The 17,066-nt window shown below is 43.5% G+C and overlaps 1 protein-coding gene across 1 annotated transcript in view; it reads left to right on the top strand.

The window, feature by feature from the left end:
- The first annotated feature begins 8,382 nt into the window (after positions 1-8,382).
- Positions 8,383-17,066, top strand: part of LOC121873062 (stress protein DDR48-like) — a 95,067-nt gene continuing 86,383 nt past the window's right edge. Inside the window, exon 1 of the mRNA XM_042376378.1 lies at positions 8,383-8,443. Coding sequence (XP_042232312.1) covers positions 8,383-8,443 — 61 coding nt within the window. The remainder of the gene's footprint in view (positions 8,444-17,066) is intronic.

Raw genomic sequence — 17,066 nt, 5'->3', positions numbered from 1 at the left:
TTAGTTAGACATAGTGAGGGTCATTTCTTTAGTTAGATATAGTGAAGGTCGTTTCTTTAGTTAGACATAGTGAGGGTCGTTTCTTTAGTTAGACATAATGAATGAAAGGTTATACATTTTTTCTCTGCGCCAGAATACAAAAAAAAAGTGGTGTCGTCTATCTCTGAAGAATCTTTTTATTTTCTCGGACGTACTGTTTATTGTCCTTCCCAGGTAAACAAAACATTCAGTTCTCTAAAGGAGTTTGTGATTCACCATATCACCTCTGTCTTTTTAGCCCATTTTCAGACTCTTTTTTTTTTAAGATATCAAACGACCTCATTACACGTCTCTTTCTTTATCTCCCTCACGATCCCCAAGTCATTATCATTCCCTGTTCCTCCAACTGATTAATTCCATGAACGTATTAACAGAAGAGGGGCAATGGGCACTTCCCTATCCAATGGCCTCACACGCGTCAAATGTGACTTCCTTCATTATTTATACAGTATGGTTTAATCCTTCTCTTCTCTATCTTCCTGTAAGAAAGATCTAGTCATCAGGAATTGTCCCATAATTCACGTATCCTAAAACATTGGCGATACTGAAGTAGTCTAGAACAAATTTGCAACCCTGATATAGTGATGATAGTATTAGTTTAGTAAATAATGAGAACCGCGAGGACAGTGAAGCCTCGCAGTAGGAAAATATAAAACGTTAATCAAATTTATCAACCATGGCGGCCAGACTTCTGAAAATCCCATATTAAACAAAACCGCATTTGTGGCCAGTACTCACATAAAATGACCCGTAGTCGTCACCGATTTATGGATGGTTAGGTCAGCTCATCACCAACAAAGACAACTCTAACTATACTCAGCTAAGCAGATCCAAATAATGTAACTCAAGACCAAAGAGTATCCCTTAACATCTATTACCATCACTAACATAGTAGGGACCTTACACACGTAAAAATTGTGAGTAATACTGAGCATCCTTAGGTACAGTATTAAGTTCCTGTGTGAGTAATCTAGCGAAGAGTAATTAGAGGCTCGGTAGGTAGTGTATACATATAACACTAAGAACGGTCGTACATATGAACCTTAGGAACATTGTATAGCCGAGATAAATGGCTCATGTTACTTCCACAGACTCTCTCTCAGTGGTAAAGGCTGCAACCTCTAATCAACGTGGCTTGGCAAGACAGTAAACGGGGTACATTAGCCCAGGAAATGTAAAAAAGGTTACAAATCTCGCTGGTGAGTGTTGGAGAGGTGAAACACGACCTATGTGAGCCTCGCCACTACCCCTACAATAATCCTCGCCAGTGATACACGACCTATGTGAACCTGGCCAGGAAATGGCTTCCTCGTCCATCTCGAGAAAGACACATGTGCCAGTGATTACAAGCATACATCACAATAACTACCCCATAACGTCAGACACACACACATACACACACCACACACACACACACACACACACACACACACACACACCACACACACACACACACACACACACACACACACACACACACACACACACACACACACCATACACACACACACACACACACACACACACACACACACACACACACACACACCACACACACACACACACCACACACACACACACACCATACACACACACACACACACACACACACACACACACACACACACACACACACACACACCACACACACACACACACACACACACACACACACACACATCTAGTACAAAAAGATGCTGTACAGTAGGGGTGGTGGAAAAAACACTTTTATATGAGTTGCAGGCTGCACTTTTCAGGCATCGTTTGTATGGCTGTAACAAACACCTGTGCAAAATTTCATGCCATTTCATGCATACTTACCCTGCCGCATCACGAACGACTTTTTGTCAACTTTTAGTGTATACCAAAAATTAGGTGTCATTTAATGTTTTCCAGGATAATGATAAATTTTACATGGGTGACATCGATTTAATTCATATGTTATTTTACAGGTACACCGTATAGAAAATCATTACAAGTTCATATTGAAATTCTTTTTTGTGCGGAACCTTGGCATCATTTTCCTAGACAATAATCTTTGCCTAATATATCCATCTCTCGATTCGTATCCCGTCACTTCAGTGCAAGCTTCAGTCATCACTTTTATGTCTCTCTCGACCGCCTGAGTGTTGTTTGGCCACTTGGGCACCACTAATGGTGTCTCAAGAATGTCATTAACCTGTAGATTTGACAGAGAAGCAATGTAAGGAGGCTCAGTCTTGAGTTCATTCCTCCAGTTAATCATGGAATGATAGTTTTTTGCTTGCCACGTTAGTTTCGGAGTCACCACCTTTCTCATGTTGACTACAGGAGGCACATCCTCATTCCCATCTCCATCTTTACCCTCCTCATCAGTATAGTTTAACAAATTCTCGTCAACAGCAGCATCAGAATCTTCCTCCTCCTCTTCAGATCTGCCAGTGCATTCTTCCTTTTGCTGATTCTCCTCTCTAATTTTTCTTATCATTGAGACAGCTTTTTTTCTAACAGTCATGTCCTCATCTGCACACATACCAAGAAGAAGTTGATCTGTGTGGGCGAAGTATGCATTTCTCTGGACAGCCTTCTTCACTATCGTCTCCTCCTCACTATTCAGGTGTTTCATATATAGCAGGGACTGGAATACGTTCTTGAGCCGTGTGTTACGTAAGGGTGTATCTTGATGTAAAACCACATTGGAGCACTGAACTTTATTATTGTAATGACAATTCTTTTCAACTCATGGCTGGGTCTTGATGTTGCTACATACAGCCTGAGGATTCTACTCCATAAGGTGTTCCACCTTGACACACAGGGAGGACCTGGCTCAATAGCAGCCAAGTCATCTTCAACAACACCTGTGATAACTCCTTTACAAATCCTATACAGGTATTTCTGATTCCAGGACAGATCTTTCTCCACTTCATCATTAAACACAGGGAAATCAGGGAAACTGACTGGCTGGAAGGCGACAACTGGAAGCTCAGACAAAGACTCCTTGATCTGCTTTCCAATGGGACCACGCCAATGCTCAGGACCACTTGGTTTACCATCATAGTGATAAAAAACTGCGCGGAAAGGCAGCTCATTTCCGTGAAGCTGACATATGAAATAATGGAGCGGGTGACCAAGTAACATTTCAAGATGATGAATGACTCCATTTTCTGATCCTACATTTACATTGGTTCCATCACAACCAACACACACAATGGGCTGCTGGGTTAGATTTTTCTCCACCAGAAACTCGTGAATAGTTTTGGCAATCTGCTTTCCGTGTCCAGTCTTGGGAGTCACATGTGTGAGATATTCATTGCCAGGCTCAACCATAATGACATAATGATCTTTCACCATCATCCTCGAACTCCATTTCTCGGTCTTCTCATTCTTTATCATCACACGAGTGGCGGTCTTCCCTACATTACAGTACAGTAACACAACATTGAGAAATGAAATGAGAAAAGGCTGTTAATCAATATCGACATAGCACCATACTCATCTGCAACAAGACAACTTAAATGAAATAAGAGATATGAAAAAAAAGTTGATAAACACTGAACAGAACATTGCACCGCCACAGCGGCTGTTTGGCTAGTACTGTAGGTAAATTAAAAAATTTCAGTAGAAAATGCGGAAGACTAAACCTCGACATATCAGCTTCAAATTTGGCATGGAGTCTTAGATATGTATAAGGAACAATGCCTGAAGAGTGCAGCTTTGAGCAAAATTTCACTGCCCCTACTGTACAGTGTACAGTATATCATTTTTCCTTCATCACTTCCAGGTAAACATAACAAATATTTCCGTATACTAAAGCCATTGAAGCAGCTCATTGAGATCACCAGTACTTACAAGTGAATTATCCTTCTCTTCTCGGCTTAACGTTTAGCAAATAATCCCATTGGTCCATCCCTGGTGAATTATGTAATCCAGATACAGTTGAATAATTAATAGCCACTCCGGAGCTCAATCGTCGCGTTAGAGCAGTTTACTTGTAGTAGGATTAATGGCTACCCTTCAGCTCACTTCCGGCAGCAGATGTAACCCCCGTATCTTAGAATTAGTCTCCACCCATAAGCTCAGCTGGGCGTCACAATACATCACGTTTTGCATCAGGTCATAACAGCACTATACTCACCTCGCCTCCACCTCTGACCTGAACTACGACCTACTTCAAGCCAATACCTGGTTACGTCAACACTTAGATCACAAGTAACTGTCATTTTATGTCCTGTAGGGTAGTGAGGAACCTGTTGGAGGAGAGAAGAAGGGGATAGGAAGGGAAAACGGAAGGCAAAAAAAATAAAGACATTAAAAACTGAGTGAGTGGCAATATTATAGGGAATAAAGGATCGTACTCTGCCAACTACCCCACCCTCACCATCCTACTCCCCACCCTCACCATCCTACCCCACTCCCCACCATCCCACCCCCCACCACCATCCCACTCCCACCTCACCATCCTACCCCCACCCTCACCATCCCACCCCACCCCTCACCATCCTCCACCCCACCTCCACCATCCTCACCCCACCCTCACCATCCTACCCCACTCTCACCATCCCTCCCCACCCCCACCATCCCACCCCAACCCCCACCCATCCCACCCCACCCACCATCCTACCCCCAACTCACCATCCTACCCCACCCCCTCACCATCCTACCCCACCTCACCATCCTACTCCCACCCTCACCATCCCACCCCACCCTCACCATCCCACCCCACCCTCACCATCCCACCCCCACCATCCAATCCCACCCCTACCATCCCACCCCAACCCCACCATCCACCCCACCCTCACCACCCCACCCCACCCCCACCATCCTACTCCAACCCACACCCATCCTACCCCACCCTCACCATCCAATCCCACCTACCATCCACCCCACCCTCACCATCCTACCCCACCCTCACCATCCAATCCCACCCCCTACCATCCTACCCCACCCCCACCATCCCACCCCCACCCTCACCATCCTACTCCCCACCCTCACCATCCAATCCCACCCTACCATCCACCCCCAAATCCCACCATCCCACTCCCCACCCATCCCATCCTACCCCACCTCACCATCCAATCCCCCCCACCATCCCTACCCCCACCCTCACCATCCCACCCCACCCCTCACCATCCAATCCCACCCTACCATCCCACCCCACCCCACCATTCCCACCCCAACCTCACCATCCCACCCCACCCTCACCATCCAATCCCACCCCCATCCCACCCCAACCCCACCATCCCATCCCCACCCTCACCACCCCACCCCACCCCTCACCATCCTACCCAACCTCTACCATCCTACCCCACTCACCATCCCACCCCACCTCACCATCCTACCCCACCTCACCATCCCACCCCACCCTCACCATCCTACCCCACCCTCACCATCCTACCCACCCTACCATCCATCCCACCCCCACCATCCTACCCCCACCTCACCATCCTACCCCACCTCACCATCCTACCCACCACCATCCAATCCCACCCCACCATCCTACCCCACCCCCACCATCCCACCCCACCCTCACCACCCTACCCCAACCCTCACCATCCAACCCAACTCCACCATCCCACCCCAACCCTCACCCATCCCACCCCACCCTCACCATCCTACCCCACCCCACCATCCCACCCCCACCTCACCATCCCCCCACTCACCCATCCCACCCCCAACCCCACCATCCCACCCCACCCCACCATCCCACCCCACCTACCATCACACCTCCCAACCTCTCCCACTCCACCTCACCATCCCACCCCAACTCCACCATCTACTCCCCATCCCCACCATCCCACCCCACCCCACATCCTACTCCACCTCACCGTCCCACCTCAACCTCACCATCCCACTCAACTCACCATCCCACCCCACCATCCCACCCCACCCTCACCATCCCACCCCACCCCTACCATCCCACTCCCCACCCCCACCATCCCACCCCACCCTCACCATCCCACCCCACCCCCACCATCCCACCCCCAACTCCCCCACCATCCCACCCCACCATCCCACTCCCACCCCTCACCATCCCACCCCCACCCCACCATCCAACCCACCCCAACCATCCCACCCACCCTCACCATCCTACCCCACCCCCACCAACCTACCCCCCACCCCCACCATCCCAATTCCACCTCACCATCCTACCCCTATCCCTCACCATCCCACCCCACCCTCCACCATCCCACCCCAACCCCACCATCCCACCCCAACCCCACCATCCCACCCCACCCCCACCATCCCACCCCACCCCACCATCCCACCCCACCCCCACCCCATCCCACCCCAACCCCCCACCATCCCACCCCAACCCCACCATCCCACCCACCCCCACCATCCCAACCCCACCTCCACCATCCCACTCCCACCCCACCAACCCCATCCCAACCCTCACCAACCTACCCCACCCTACCATCCCACCCCACCCACCACCATCCTACCCCACCCTACCATCCCACCTCACCCCACCACTCCCATCCCCACCCCCACCATCCGACCCCCACCCCCACCATCCCACCCCACCCCACCATCCCACCCCACCCTCACCACCCCACCCCACCCCACCATCCGACCCCACCCCACCATCCGCCCCACCCCCACCCATCCCACTCCACCCACCATCCCACCCCACCCCCACCCATCCCACCCCCAACCTCACCCATCCAATCCCACCCCCATCATCCCACCCCAACTCTCTACCATCCCACCCCCACCCCCACCATCCTGCCCCACCATCCCACCCCACCCCCACCATCCCCCCAATCCACCATCCTGCCCACCTCACCATCCAATCCCACCCCATCATCCATCCCCACCCCACCATCCTACCCCACTCACCATCCTACCCCCACCCTCACCATCCAACTCCACCCTGCCATCCCACCCCACCCCCACCATCCGACCCCACCCCACCATCCTCCTCTACCCCCACCATCCTACCCCCACTCCCACCATCCTACCCCACCCCTACATCCGACCCCACCCCCACCATCCCAGCCTATCCCCTTTACTATAACAACCAACACTATCGCGTATCACCTCTTTTATTGTAGCACCAACAGCTAGTGGGTTATTCCATCCCCTTGGCTGGTTGGTAGTCTACGGACGCCAGGTGAAGAAGATACTATGCTCATTAGTTTGTTTTTCACGTGGTCTGTTGTAGAGGCACTGAGACCAATCTTTACTTCCCCTCTTGATTTCGTAACTCTGGACTATTCTGCTTGTGAGATGAACGTTGTTTCTATTGAGGTAGAGACAGATATGAAAAATAATACTAATAATGATAGAGAATGAGAAGAAATAATAGTTTCCTTCTTCCTCAGCCTAGAGAGAGGGGAAAAAAGATATCAATGGAGACTCTAGCCAAGCCGTCATTCACGTGGGACTTTGTTTACAGGTCTTAGGAGCCTTTTACAGCAAGGAAAAAGTTGGGTCAAAAGAGGTTTGTCATTGAGGAGAAGATCAGGAGGAGGAGGAGGAGGAGGAAGTAATTTAGGTATATAAGAGTCAAGGAGAGGAGAAGCAAGTGAGGTAAGTAGATGAATGAGGTAAGAAAAGAGGAAGGTGGGGACACATATGGTTTCTTGTTTTTATTTCTTTTGGGCGAAATTCGGATTTATGATACGTAACACAAATGGTTCCTCACCTTAGGTTTATTCTGGGAGGTAACGACGATAACCATGTTGCCATGTTAGGTTTGGATAGAGTAGTCAAATTGGGTGAGGTTATATTAGATTTGGTTAGGATAGGCTATGCTAGGGTAAGTCAAATTAGGTTACTGCCCAAACAAGATTTTTACAGACAATGAACGTTTCAAAATTTTAACCACAAGGAATATTTTACCTGGGACAGTAAGCATATATCATTCTTTATCATGAAACATTACTATTTTTTATTGATCTATGTTATTCCGTCTATATCATCAAAGAAGTTATTAAACATTGCAATAGTTATCTACGTATTTCCGCCACAGGAGAGAAGTCAAATGGTAAATCGGGAAAACAAATAATACCTGGTCAGTATTACAGCAGGGAAAAGCGATAGAGGTTAACCACCAGAAGATTCTGGTGCAGGAAAGTAAAAAAAGGAGAATATTCTTCACGTTCATATGTATTACGGCGTCTTTGGGCCACCCTTAGGTTCATCTCAACCAGGCTGTGACGTAACTTCTGGTCTGTTTCCGTTCAGACAGCACCTGCAAGTCTGGCAAAGAAATCATCTTGCACCTGGTCCTCCCACCAGAGGTTGTGAACACCAGAGGAGTGATGCTGCCCTGATCAACATTCAGAATTTTCCCCATATGCCCTGATCTTGTCATTCTTCCTCCTTGCAGCATCGAGAGAGTTACGGTGACATGCGGCCATGGGATCGAAAAATCCTTATATCAAGGGCTCGCAGTCCCGCGTCCAGAATCCTCGAGCAGGTCTGAAGGCCTGCCCTCCCTGTGTCTTCAGTGATTTTTTCCACACCATCCTCCTGTTATTTTCTCGAACATGACAGAATTTGAGGATATCGGTTCCCTGGAACCTGATGCCATCCTCTCCTCACTTGCAGTGGGTGTTTTTCCTTCAGTTGTTGTAATGTATCTCTGCTTATTGGCAGAACACCACCGGAAGATTCTCTGTGAGAGATCTTACCGCATCTTGTTATCAAATTTTCGGTCAACATCCTCAGTGTTTTTTGCTTTCCGTCTCCCTATGAATTTTCGACTCTCCTGCAGTGTTCTTGCTTCATGTAGGAGATCATCAAGGGCCACTTTCTACCACATTATTAATCTCTTCATTGCTGCCACCTTTCTTTGCACTTAGACCTTGGTGTCCTCTGACAGAATAGATGGGGTATTATGCACAGCATTTGAAGAGCTAATAGGCCAGGAGTCGTGAGATAGTTGATTATGAGGCAAGTCATCTCCTGGATCATTTTTTGTGGCCGCACACTAAGTGATTTAAAGAGGTTACTGGCGACCACCTGACCACTTCTGAGCAGATTCTTTGACCCACTCTCCGCATTGTCCCCAGACAAGTCTTTCCAATTTGTTAACTACGTTATTCACCTCATGAACAGTATTTTTCGACTGGGTTCACTACTATCGTCTGACATGTCGTCATCAGGTGATGGATCTCTGCTAATACTACTACTACTACTACTAAGAGGCAGTGTAAGGTAATCATAGGAATGCAAATCACCTGGGTTTGCATTGTTACAGTGGTGTTGAACATGAACATGGTAGACGAGCTCCGCACAGCAGGACGGAGAGAATGACACGTAAACATAGATGGATGAATATGAGTGCCAAAGGGTGATTTGAAGAAGAAAAAGGAAGACGAAAACAAGACGTGAAAGAAAAAGATGGAAAGACTGTTGAAGAGAGAGACAGCAAACTAAATCAATATGAAAAGATAATCAACTAACATACTAATGAAGGTTAAATTATCTTAAATTGATGCTCACTTGTAACCTTTGCCAACATGTCAAAAAGTAGTGAAAAACGTACAATTTTATTACACAGTCAAGGCATACTGTGCAATAAAAGTTCCATTGGCAATTTGCACCTGAACATCGCTAGGCTGAAACACCTATGGAAAAAAAGTTAGGGTACAAACTCCTGAATTTTGCCACTACTATCGCCCACCTCCCACAAAATTTAATAGAAAGCGACATTTTGCCTCGGTCCTATATAAAAAATTCTAGTATTTACCTAATCAAATCTAATCTTCCGCTTGGTTGAATAGGTTACAATATTCTTGATTAGTCAGGTTACTTTAAGTTGGTTACCTTCAATTGATTAGGTTAGTTTTTATTTGGTTAGATAGTCTGTTAGGGTTGGCAGATTAAAGATTTGGTTAGGTTATATTAAATTAGGTTTGAAGAGTCATCTTGTAATCATTTTGAAGTAGGTTATATTAAATTTGGTTTGGGTAGGCTTTGTTAGGTATTCAAATGAGGCTATGGGGCAGTCACATTTAGTTGGTTAAATTAGATTTGTTAGGATAGGCTATGTTAGGGTAGTCAGGTCAAAGTGTAGGTTAGGTTATGTTAGATTTGGTTTGGATAGGTTGTCTTAGGGAGTCATCTTATGTTTGGATATGATAGGCTATGCTAGGGTAGTGGTATTAGGTTAGGTTATATATTAGACTTGGTTAGGATATGCTGACCATACAAGATTTTTACAAACAAATAATGACCTGTCTCAGAGTACTGTATGATGTTATTAAGACATATTAGCATACACCCAAACGAGGTCATAAGGTTACAGGTGTCATGGCTATACAATTGGTCACTACCGAATCTCATAATTATAGTTAATTAGAAATGGCGATGTGGCGGCCATTTTCGTATCATAAAAATTTTGTGAATGAAATGTATCGGCAATAATAATAGTAATGATAATAATAATTATAATTAATAATGATAAGAAAAATAATCATACGACTACTACTACATACTACTACTATTACTATTAATAATATTAATAATAATAATGATAATAATATAATAGGCGTATCTCTGGGTATATTTCAGCTTTCTGCCTTCAAACTGTAGCTCGCATACATAAATAAAACACAGACACTGTGCTTTTACATAAAGAGAGAGACTCCAGTAGATCTGGTATTGTTAATTTAGAAAATGTTAGAAATAAAGAGAAAAACATGAATAATGACATTACTATTTTGGGGGTCACTAGCCTCGCTTGTGTCTTCTTTTGTCTTTATGTTCATGAGACCAAGCCAAGTGGTCTCGGTACTTGTGTTTTCGGAACTTACGCTCTGTCGGCCAAATTTTAAACACTGGGGCAGCAATACCGAACATCGGGTTACTATTTAGTAACCCGAACGCCACAACTCGAGAGAGGGTTGGTACGCCTTATCCAAGATAAATGTAAATAAACAGGTTATCCTCATTGTTTACAGAGAATTTCCTTAAGAAATTTGTCCATAGTATATTAAACTTTTGTTTGTTGTTGTTCCAGTGATGTAAGATAGGACTGACACGATTTAAATCGAGTGATTGAAAACACCATTAATCAAATTTTGCACTTTATTCTAACCCTGAGTTCTCGAACATTTCTTCTAAAAATATTTACGTAACCTAATCTGAACTTACAAATATTGGTAGTACCTAAACACAACCGGAACAACAATAACCCAAACGGTGAAATATAGCAGGAGAAATTTTTTTCCAGGGTAATTATCAGTGTCACAGATGACACTGTTGTAAACTATTACCTCAGCATCTACCTTGTACAATTGGCCCATCTTGTATCTTCCTAATATATTGGCGAATTAGAAATTGCATTACATCTATCTATCACAAACAAAAGTGCGTTACTTTCATACTTGAAGCTATAAGAGGATGATTGTAGGAATGCAATGCTTGATAAAATTGGAGAAGGGCGATGGGGAGACGAAAAATATTTGGAGTTGAAGGTACGACGTCACGGGTACACGGCGGTCTTTAAAAATATGTACATTTCCACTGGACCGGTTATTAGGACATTTATATATTTGTGTCTTTATTATCTCATCTTTAATTTACATATATTGTATTTCAGAGACGTTTTTCATCCATATATAACTAAGTTTGAACATTCGATAAGTCTTTCGGGAGCCTACCCACACCCGAGGACTTATCCTGAACTTTCATTAATATTGTCGGACTACCAAATGGTAACCCGACAAAAGGGTGCATATATGGGTGCTAGGACAATTGTCGCCGGTCAATTAGTCGCCGGTCAATTAGTCGCCGGTCAATTAGTCGCCGGTCAATTCGTCGCCGGTCAATTCGTCGCAGGTCAATTAGTTGTCGGTAAATTTGATATGAATGGTTTACAATTTGAACCTAACCTAACCTAACCTAACATTCATAGAGTGCCGTATAGGATTGTGCATTGCCTTGTGTTATCTATTTCTGGCTAAATTTTGTTGAGTAGTGACCATGTTATCTTGTGATTATTTCTTGATTGTCCGAGTAAGGAAATATCCTCTCTTGTTTGTCACCGTTGGAAATCCCTGGCTTTTGACTCTCCTGTTTTAAAGATCCTGAATAGGTTGGCCAGGACTGGCGTGACTGACGACGAATTGACCGTACGCCCATATAAGTGCTCTATAGTTCTTACTTATCTTACCAACACGAGAACATTTTATCATGCCCATCAAAAACTTTTTGTGGGCAGAAAGAAGAGCATTTATATTATTCTTGTATCGGCTCTCCTACCACATGACCCACTGAGGAAATTCCGAGGAGTTTCTTGAGTATTGCAGGCGGGGAAGTTTGGCAGCTATTGTTTTCTGAACACAGGGATTGGAAAATACCTTCGCGATCCAAAATGTCTTTTTCCAATAAAGGTGTGGATGCAGATTTTTTTCCCGCCCGACATTTCGATAAAGTTACTTGTATCACTTATTTATTGCATACAATCAGACATATGCAAGATAGTTAATTCTATAGCTCATATATTTAATATGGCAGGAGGACACTGTATTTACTACCTGCTGTAGTACAAATCACCTCTAAGATTCTCATACTGGCAGATTGAGTGATTGATAGACACGGATATACAAGCAATGTAAGTCAACGATAATAGGAAGTGTTTGTCTTGTGTTGCTTTCTTTTATAATCATTTCAGGTGTCGTCAACACCTATAACAGGTGTACAGTATGTGACATTATTAACTCTTTAGGTCAGACTGAATTATTTCTTATCTCTTTATAATTTTTCTTCCATTTCTCCCTCGTGTCTGCCTTCATTATTATTATTAGTGGTAGTAGTAGTAGTAGTAATAATAGTAGTAGTAGTAGTAGTAGTAGTAGCTGTAGTGCCATGATTATTATTATTATATTATATCCTATTCTTTCATTTCTTTAATTTTCATATTCATTAAACATTCTTTCCTCTTTCTTTCTCCTCGTTTGCTTTGTTGTAGCAATTTATCGTCGACTTTCATTTTCTACGTTTCTTTCATTAATTATATGCTGCCTCATCATCTTCATCTTTTCATCTTCATATAGTTCTATAAGAGGGAGTGGAGAAGGAGACGAGCTTGATAAATTTCATGAGAAGATAAGAACAAGATAGAAAAAGATATAGAAATTACTAAAGGAATATAAGAAAAACACTCTTAAGATTCGACTCTATAACTCGGGGTATCGAACCCACACACCCAACAATTGATATTCTATGAAGAACATGAAGAGCCAAGAAACTCATTCTATACTATCGAAAAACTCATCAAGAGGAGATAATTCCCGCGTCTATTGTCAACACAGAGGCGTTATGTACCAGCAGTCAGTCCTCCACCCCAACCGCCACCGCGCCATTCCTCGTTATGTGGGCCAATTGTAAATCTTCTATCTTTCACCACATTACCTCTAAGCTACGGTGGGGTTTTATTTAGACGAGCGAATAAAGGAGGTTGGGGGAGGTGATATTATCTCACATTGACGCAACACGTTGCCTCTCATGCTTCACATCAGAGCGGGAATTGAAGATAAAAGTTTGGGTTTGATATACGGTTCTCAGTCACACACACGCAAAGTAGAGGTATTGGTTTTACACACACACGCTCACACACACACACACACACACACACACAACACACACACACACACACACACACACACACACACACACACACACATACATACATTAATAACACTTTATTTTTTCTTCAAATTTTCCTCCAGATGACTTAAGCTGTATTCCTTCACTTTTGTCAGTCTGTTTGTTTGTCTATGGAGATATGAAACCATGAAACTTCCGCTTGTGTTTAGGCTAATATGAGTGTGTGTGTGTGTGTGTGTGTGTGTGTGTGTGTGTGTGTGTGTGTGTGTGTGTGTGTGTGTGTGTGTGTGTGTGTGTGTGTGTGTGTGTGTGTGTGTGTGTGTGTGTGTGTGTTCGTTCTTATTATTTCTTCCTGAGGAAATTCTTCTGTGTTGGGTGGTAGAGCTTGCACCATCTTGGCCGTCGATCTACCAACGATATGAAACTTTGTGTTGATTCAGACAATAAACGAGAACGATGAGCCTTGCATACCCTCGCTGGCTGGGTATATTCATCTCAGAGTATAGAGGCAGACAGAGACAAAGAGATGGAGAGAGAGAGATGACAGAAAAGACAATGGCGAGAGAGAGAGAGAGAGAGAGAGAGAGAGAGAGAGAGAGAGAGAGAGAGAGAGAGAGAGAGATATCCTGGGTTAAAAAAATATAGGAGAGCTTTCAGAAATATTTTACCCCTGTGTCTCAGAGCACACAAATTACAGAAAACGAATATGACATTTGCACATTTGTGGATCACTCTGTCTTTGGTTAGGTTTTCGTTTGCCTGAAGATAGAGATAGACTTTTTGAAACTATTGTAGAGGCCCTTCATAACCTTGGAATATTATGGTAACTTCTGTGTAGTCTTTTGGTCACTTCATATCGTTCTGAACAGGATTTTCATGTGAGCGGAGGACACAATCAGACGTGGATGGGATAAATGCTGGTCGTTACCTGAGTTACGACTAGACATAATTATATTTAAATACTCTAGGAGGAAAACATAAGGTGATGTTCATATACTGAATTCCTTCCTGGTGATCAAACTAATAATAACATGGCCTCATGATCCACCTCCTTCACTGGTAAATAGATTATATTCTCTCCATCTCACACCCTCAGAAATTTATCACCTCTATATTTTGTGGGGCATCACCCATTAATAATTTTATAGCTCTATGCTTACCAAAACCTTAAATATCGTCTAGTCTTAACAGATGGGAACATGTAGGTCATCAATTATAAGGGTTTTTCTTTGTGTTTTTCTATTATTCTTAATTTTGTCACATTTAGGTAAAAAAAGATGTAAAGTTTCAGAAGGCAGACATTAACCAACACCTTTTAACATATTTAACTTAATTTACAGTTGTAGTTCACATCACCTTGTTACTCACCATCCTTAATTATTTTCCTATCACCTGGGCCCCTGCCATCTAACAACAGTGGTCTTATGAGCCAGGTGTGGTGGAGTCCATTATCTTCATATGGTGGTAGGTCTTGAGGGCTCAGGGAGGTAAGAGCCTTTACCCACCCTCATCCCATCCCATCCCACCCCACCCCATCCCACCCCACCCCACCCCCCCACCCCACCCCCACCCCATCCCACCCCACCCTACCCCACCCCACCCCACCCCACCCCACCCCACCCCCACCCCCATCCACCCCACTCCACCCGCCCCACCCAGTACACAGGAGTGGCTAACAGTTAGAGAACATCTGAAAGGTGGTAGAGGAGAAGGACCTGTATTGTCTTAGGTAAGTTCGTTACTCTTAGTTATTTCTTATAAGAAAAATATTTTTAGTATATATTATCAAATTACATACATACACATAAAGACACACAAACGTACACACACACAATAACAATAACACAGTCACAAAGCCGTGGGTGTATTATTGGTTGTAGTTAAAGGATATAAGATGTGCTTTTTCCAACCAGGTAAGGAGAGGCAGACTCACACACGGCGAGAATCTTCCCAGGTATTGGCAATCTTGTGTTTGTGTTAAGTTAACAACACTAATGCACCTGGTTCTGCCCCAGAAAGTAACAAAGCTTTTCACATGTTACCTATTGGTGATCCATGAACTGAATGTCACCAAATTCCTTTATTTATCTTACACAGAGAAACCTAGGAGGTCAATAAATTGTCTTTATCTTACTGAATTACTTACACCAGTGAACGCTATATCTAAAGGAAGACCTTTATTTTGTTATCATGCTAATATTCATAGCCTTATTTAATACAGCTCTAGTATTTGACAAAAACATCATTATTTACTGTTAGTTCACTACAGAGAAGTATTTAGACATTTGCATTATATATATATATATATATATATATATATATATATATATATATATATATATATATATATATATATATATATATATATATATATATATATATATATATATATATATATATATATATATATATATATATATATATATATATATAACCCATATACTGCCGTACTTCCATGCCAATATTCGTTGCCATGAATATCCGATAGTTAGCCCAAATATCCGTAATAGTCGGCAGAAATTTACCAAATATTCACCACCTGTACAGCGCCTTTACCTGTATTGATGGTGAAAATTATTTATAACTGCCGCCACGTTAACAATACTATCCCGGTGACTCTGATGTATTATTTACATTAATAACTGAGTACACCATCTCTCTCTCCCCAGGGACCACCATAGGACGGAGGAGAAGTGAAAAGAGAAAGAGGAGGGAGGGTGTAGGATAATGAAGTGAAGGAGGAAGTTAAGAAAGATTGTAAAGTGATAGTGGGTCCTTCCATGGCTGCCCGTTAGGAACAGTGTGATACTGTACACTAAGCCTTCGGTACAAGGAGGCAGCATTTCCAGTACTGCACTTGACCGCTTTCACTTCCCCAAGCTCTAAACTTAGGTACCAATTTACAGCTGGTGAACTGGAGCGCCCTGGAATCGAATTACCGACCCCTAGAACAGGAGGCAAGTGTTGTATCCACTAACCGCCGCACTCTGGAAGAAAGGCTGTAAGCCAGTTAAAAAACGAGTTTATTTGTCTACTGTATCCGCAACGTACATAGTCCTTCTTATGTCATTATATGGAAAAAGCGCAAATATTTCATTGCACTTAAAATTGGCGTTTTAATAAGCCCCACATACTGTGTATATGTCATACAGTCATCCATAATTGCTAATATTAATAAAAAAATTGGTACTTCTGGAAAATTTCTGGTCTTGTAATTATGGTTGAGTCTTTTGATGGTTTTGTGTTTTAATAGATTTTACATGTTTTCATTTTTTCATATTTTAATAGTTAATTTATTAGTTACGGTTTTATTGTGTTATAGTATTTTGTATACATCAAGGTCAGTTATGGATTCTTAATAATGTAACCTAACCTCACCCTACCTAACCTATCCCACCCTACCTCTAACCTATCCTACCCAACCCCTATCCTAACCTATCCCACCCTACTCCCTAGCAATACGTAACTGAACGAAGCACAATGAT

The sequence above is a fragment of the Homarus americanus genome, unplaced genomic scaffold (genome assembly GCF_018991925.1).
Source record: "Homarus americanus isolate GMGI-L3 unplaced genomic scaffold, GMGI_Hamer_2.0 scaffold11022, whole genome shotgun sequence".
NCBI lineage: Eukaryota > Metazoa > Arthropoda > Malacostraca > Decapoda > Nephropidae > Homarus > Homarus americanus.
The sequence above is the reverse complement of the archived record's forward strand: the minus strand, read 5'-3'. Positions and strand labels throughout refer to the sequence as shown.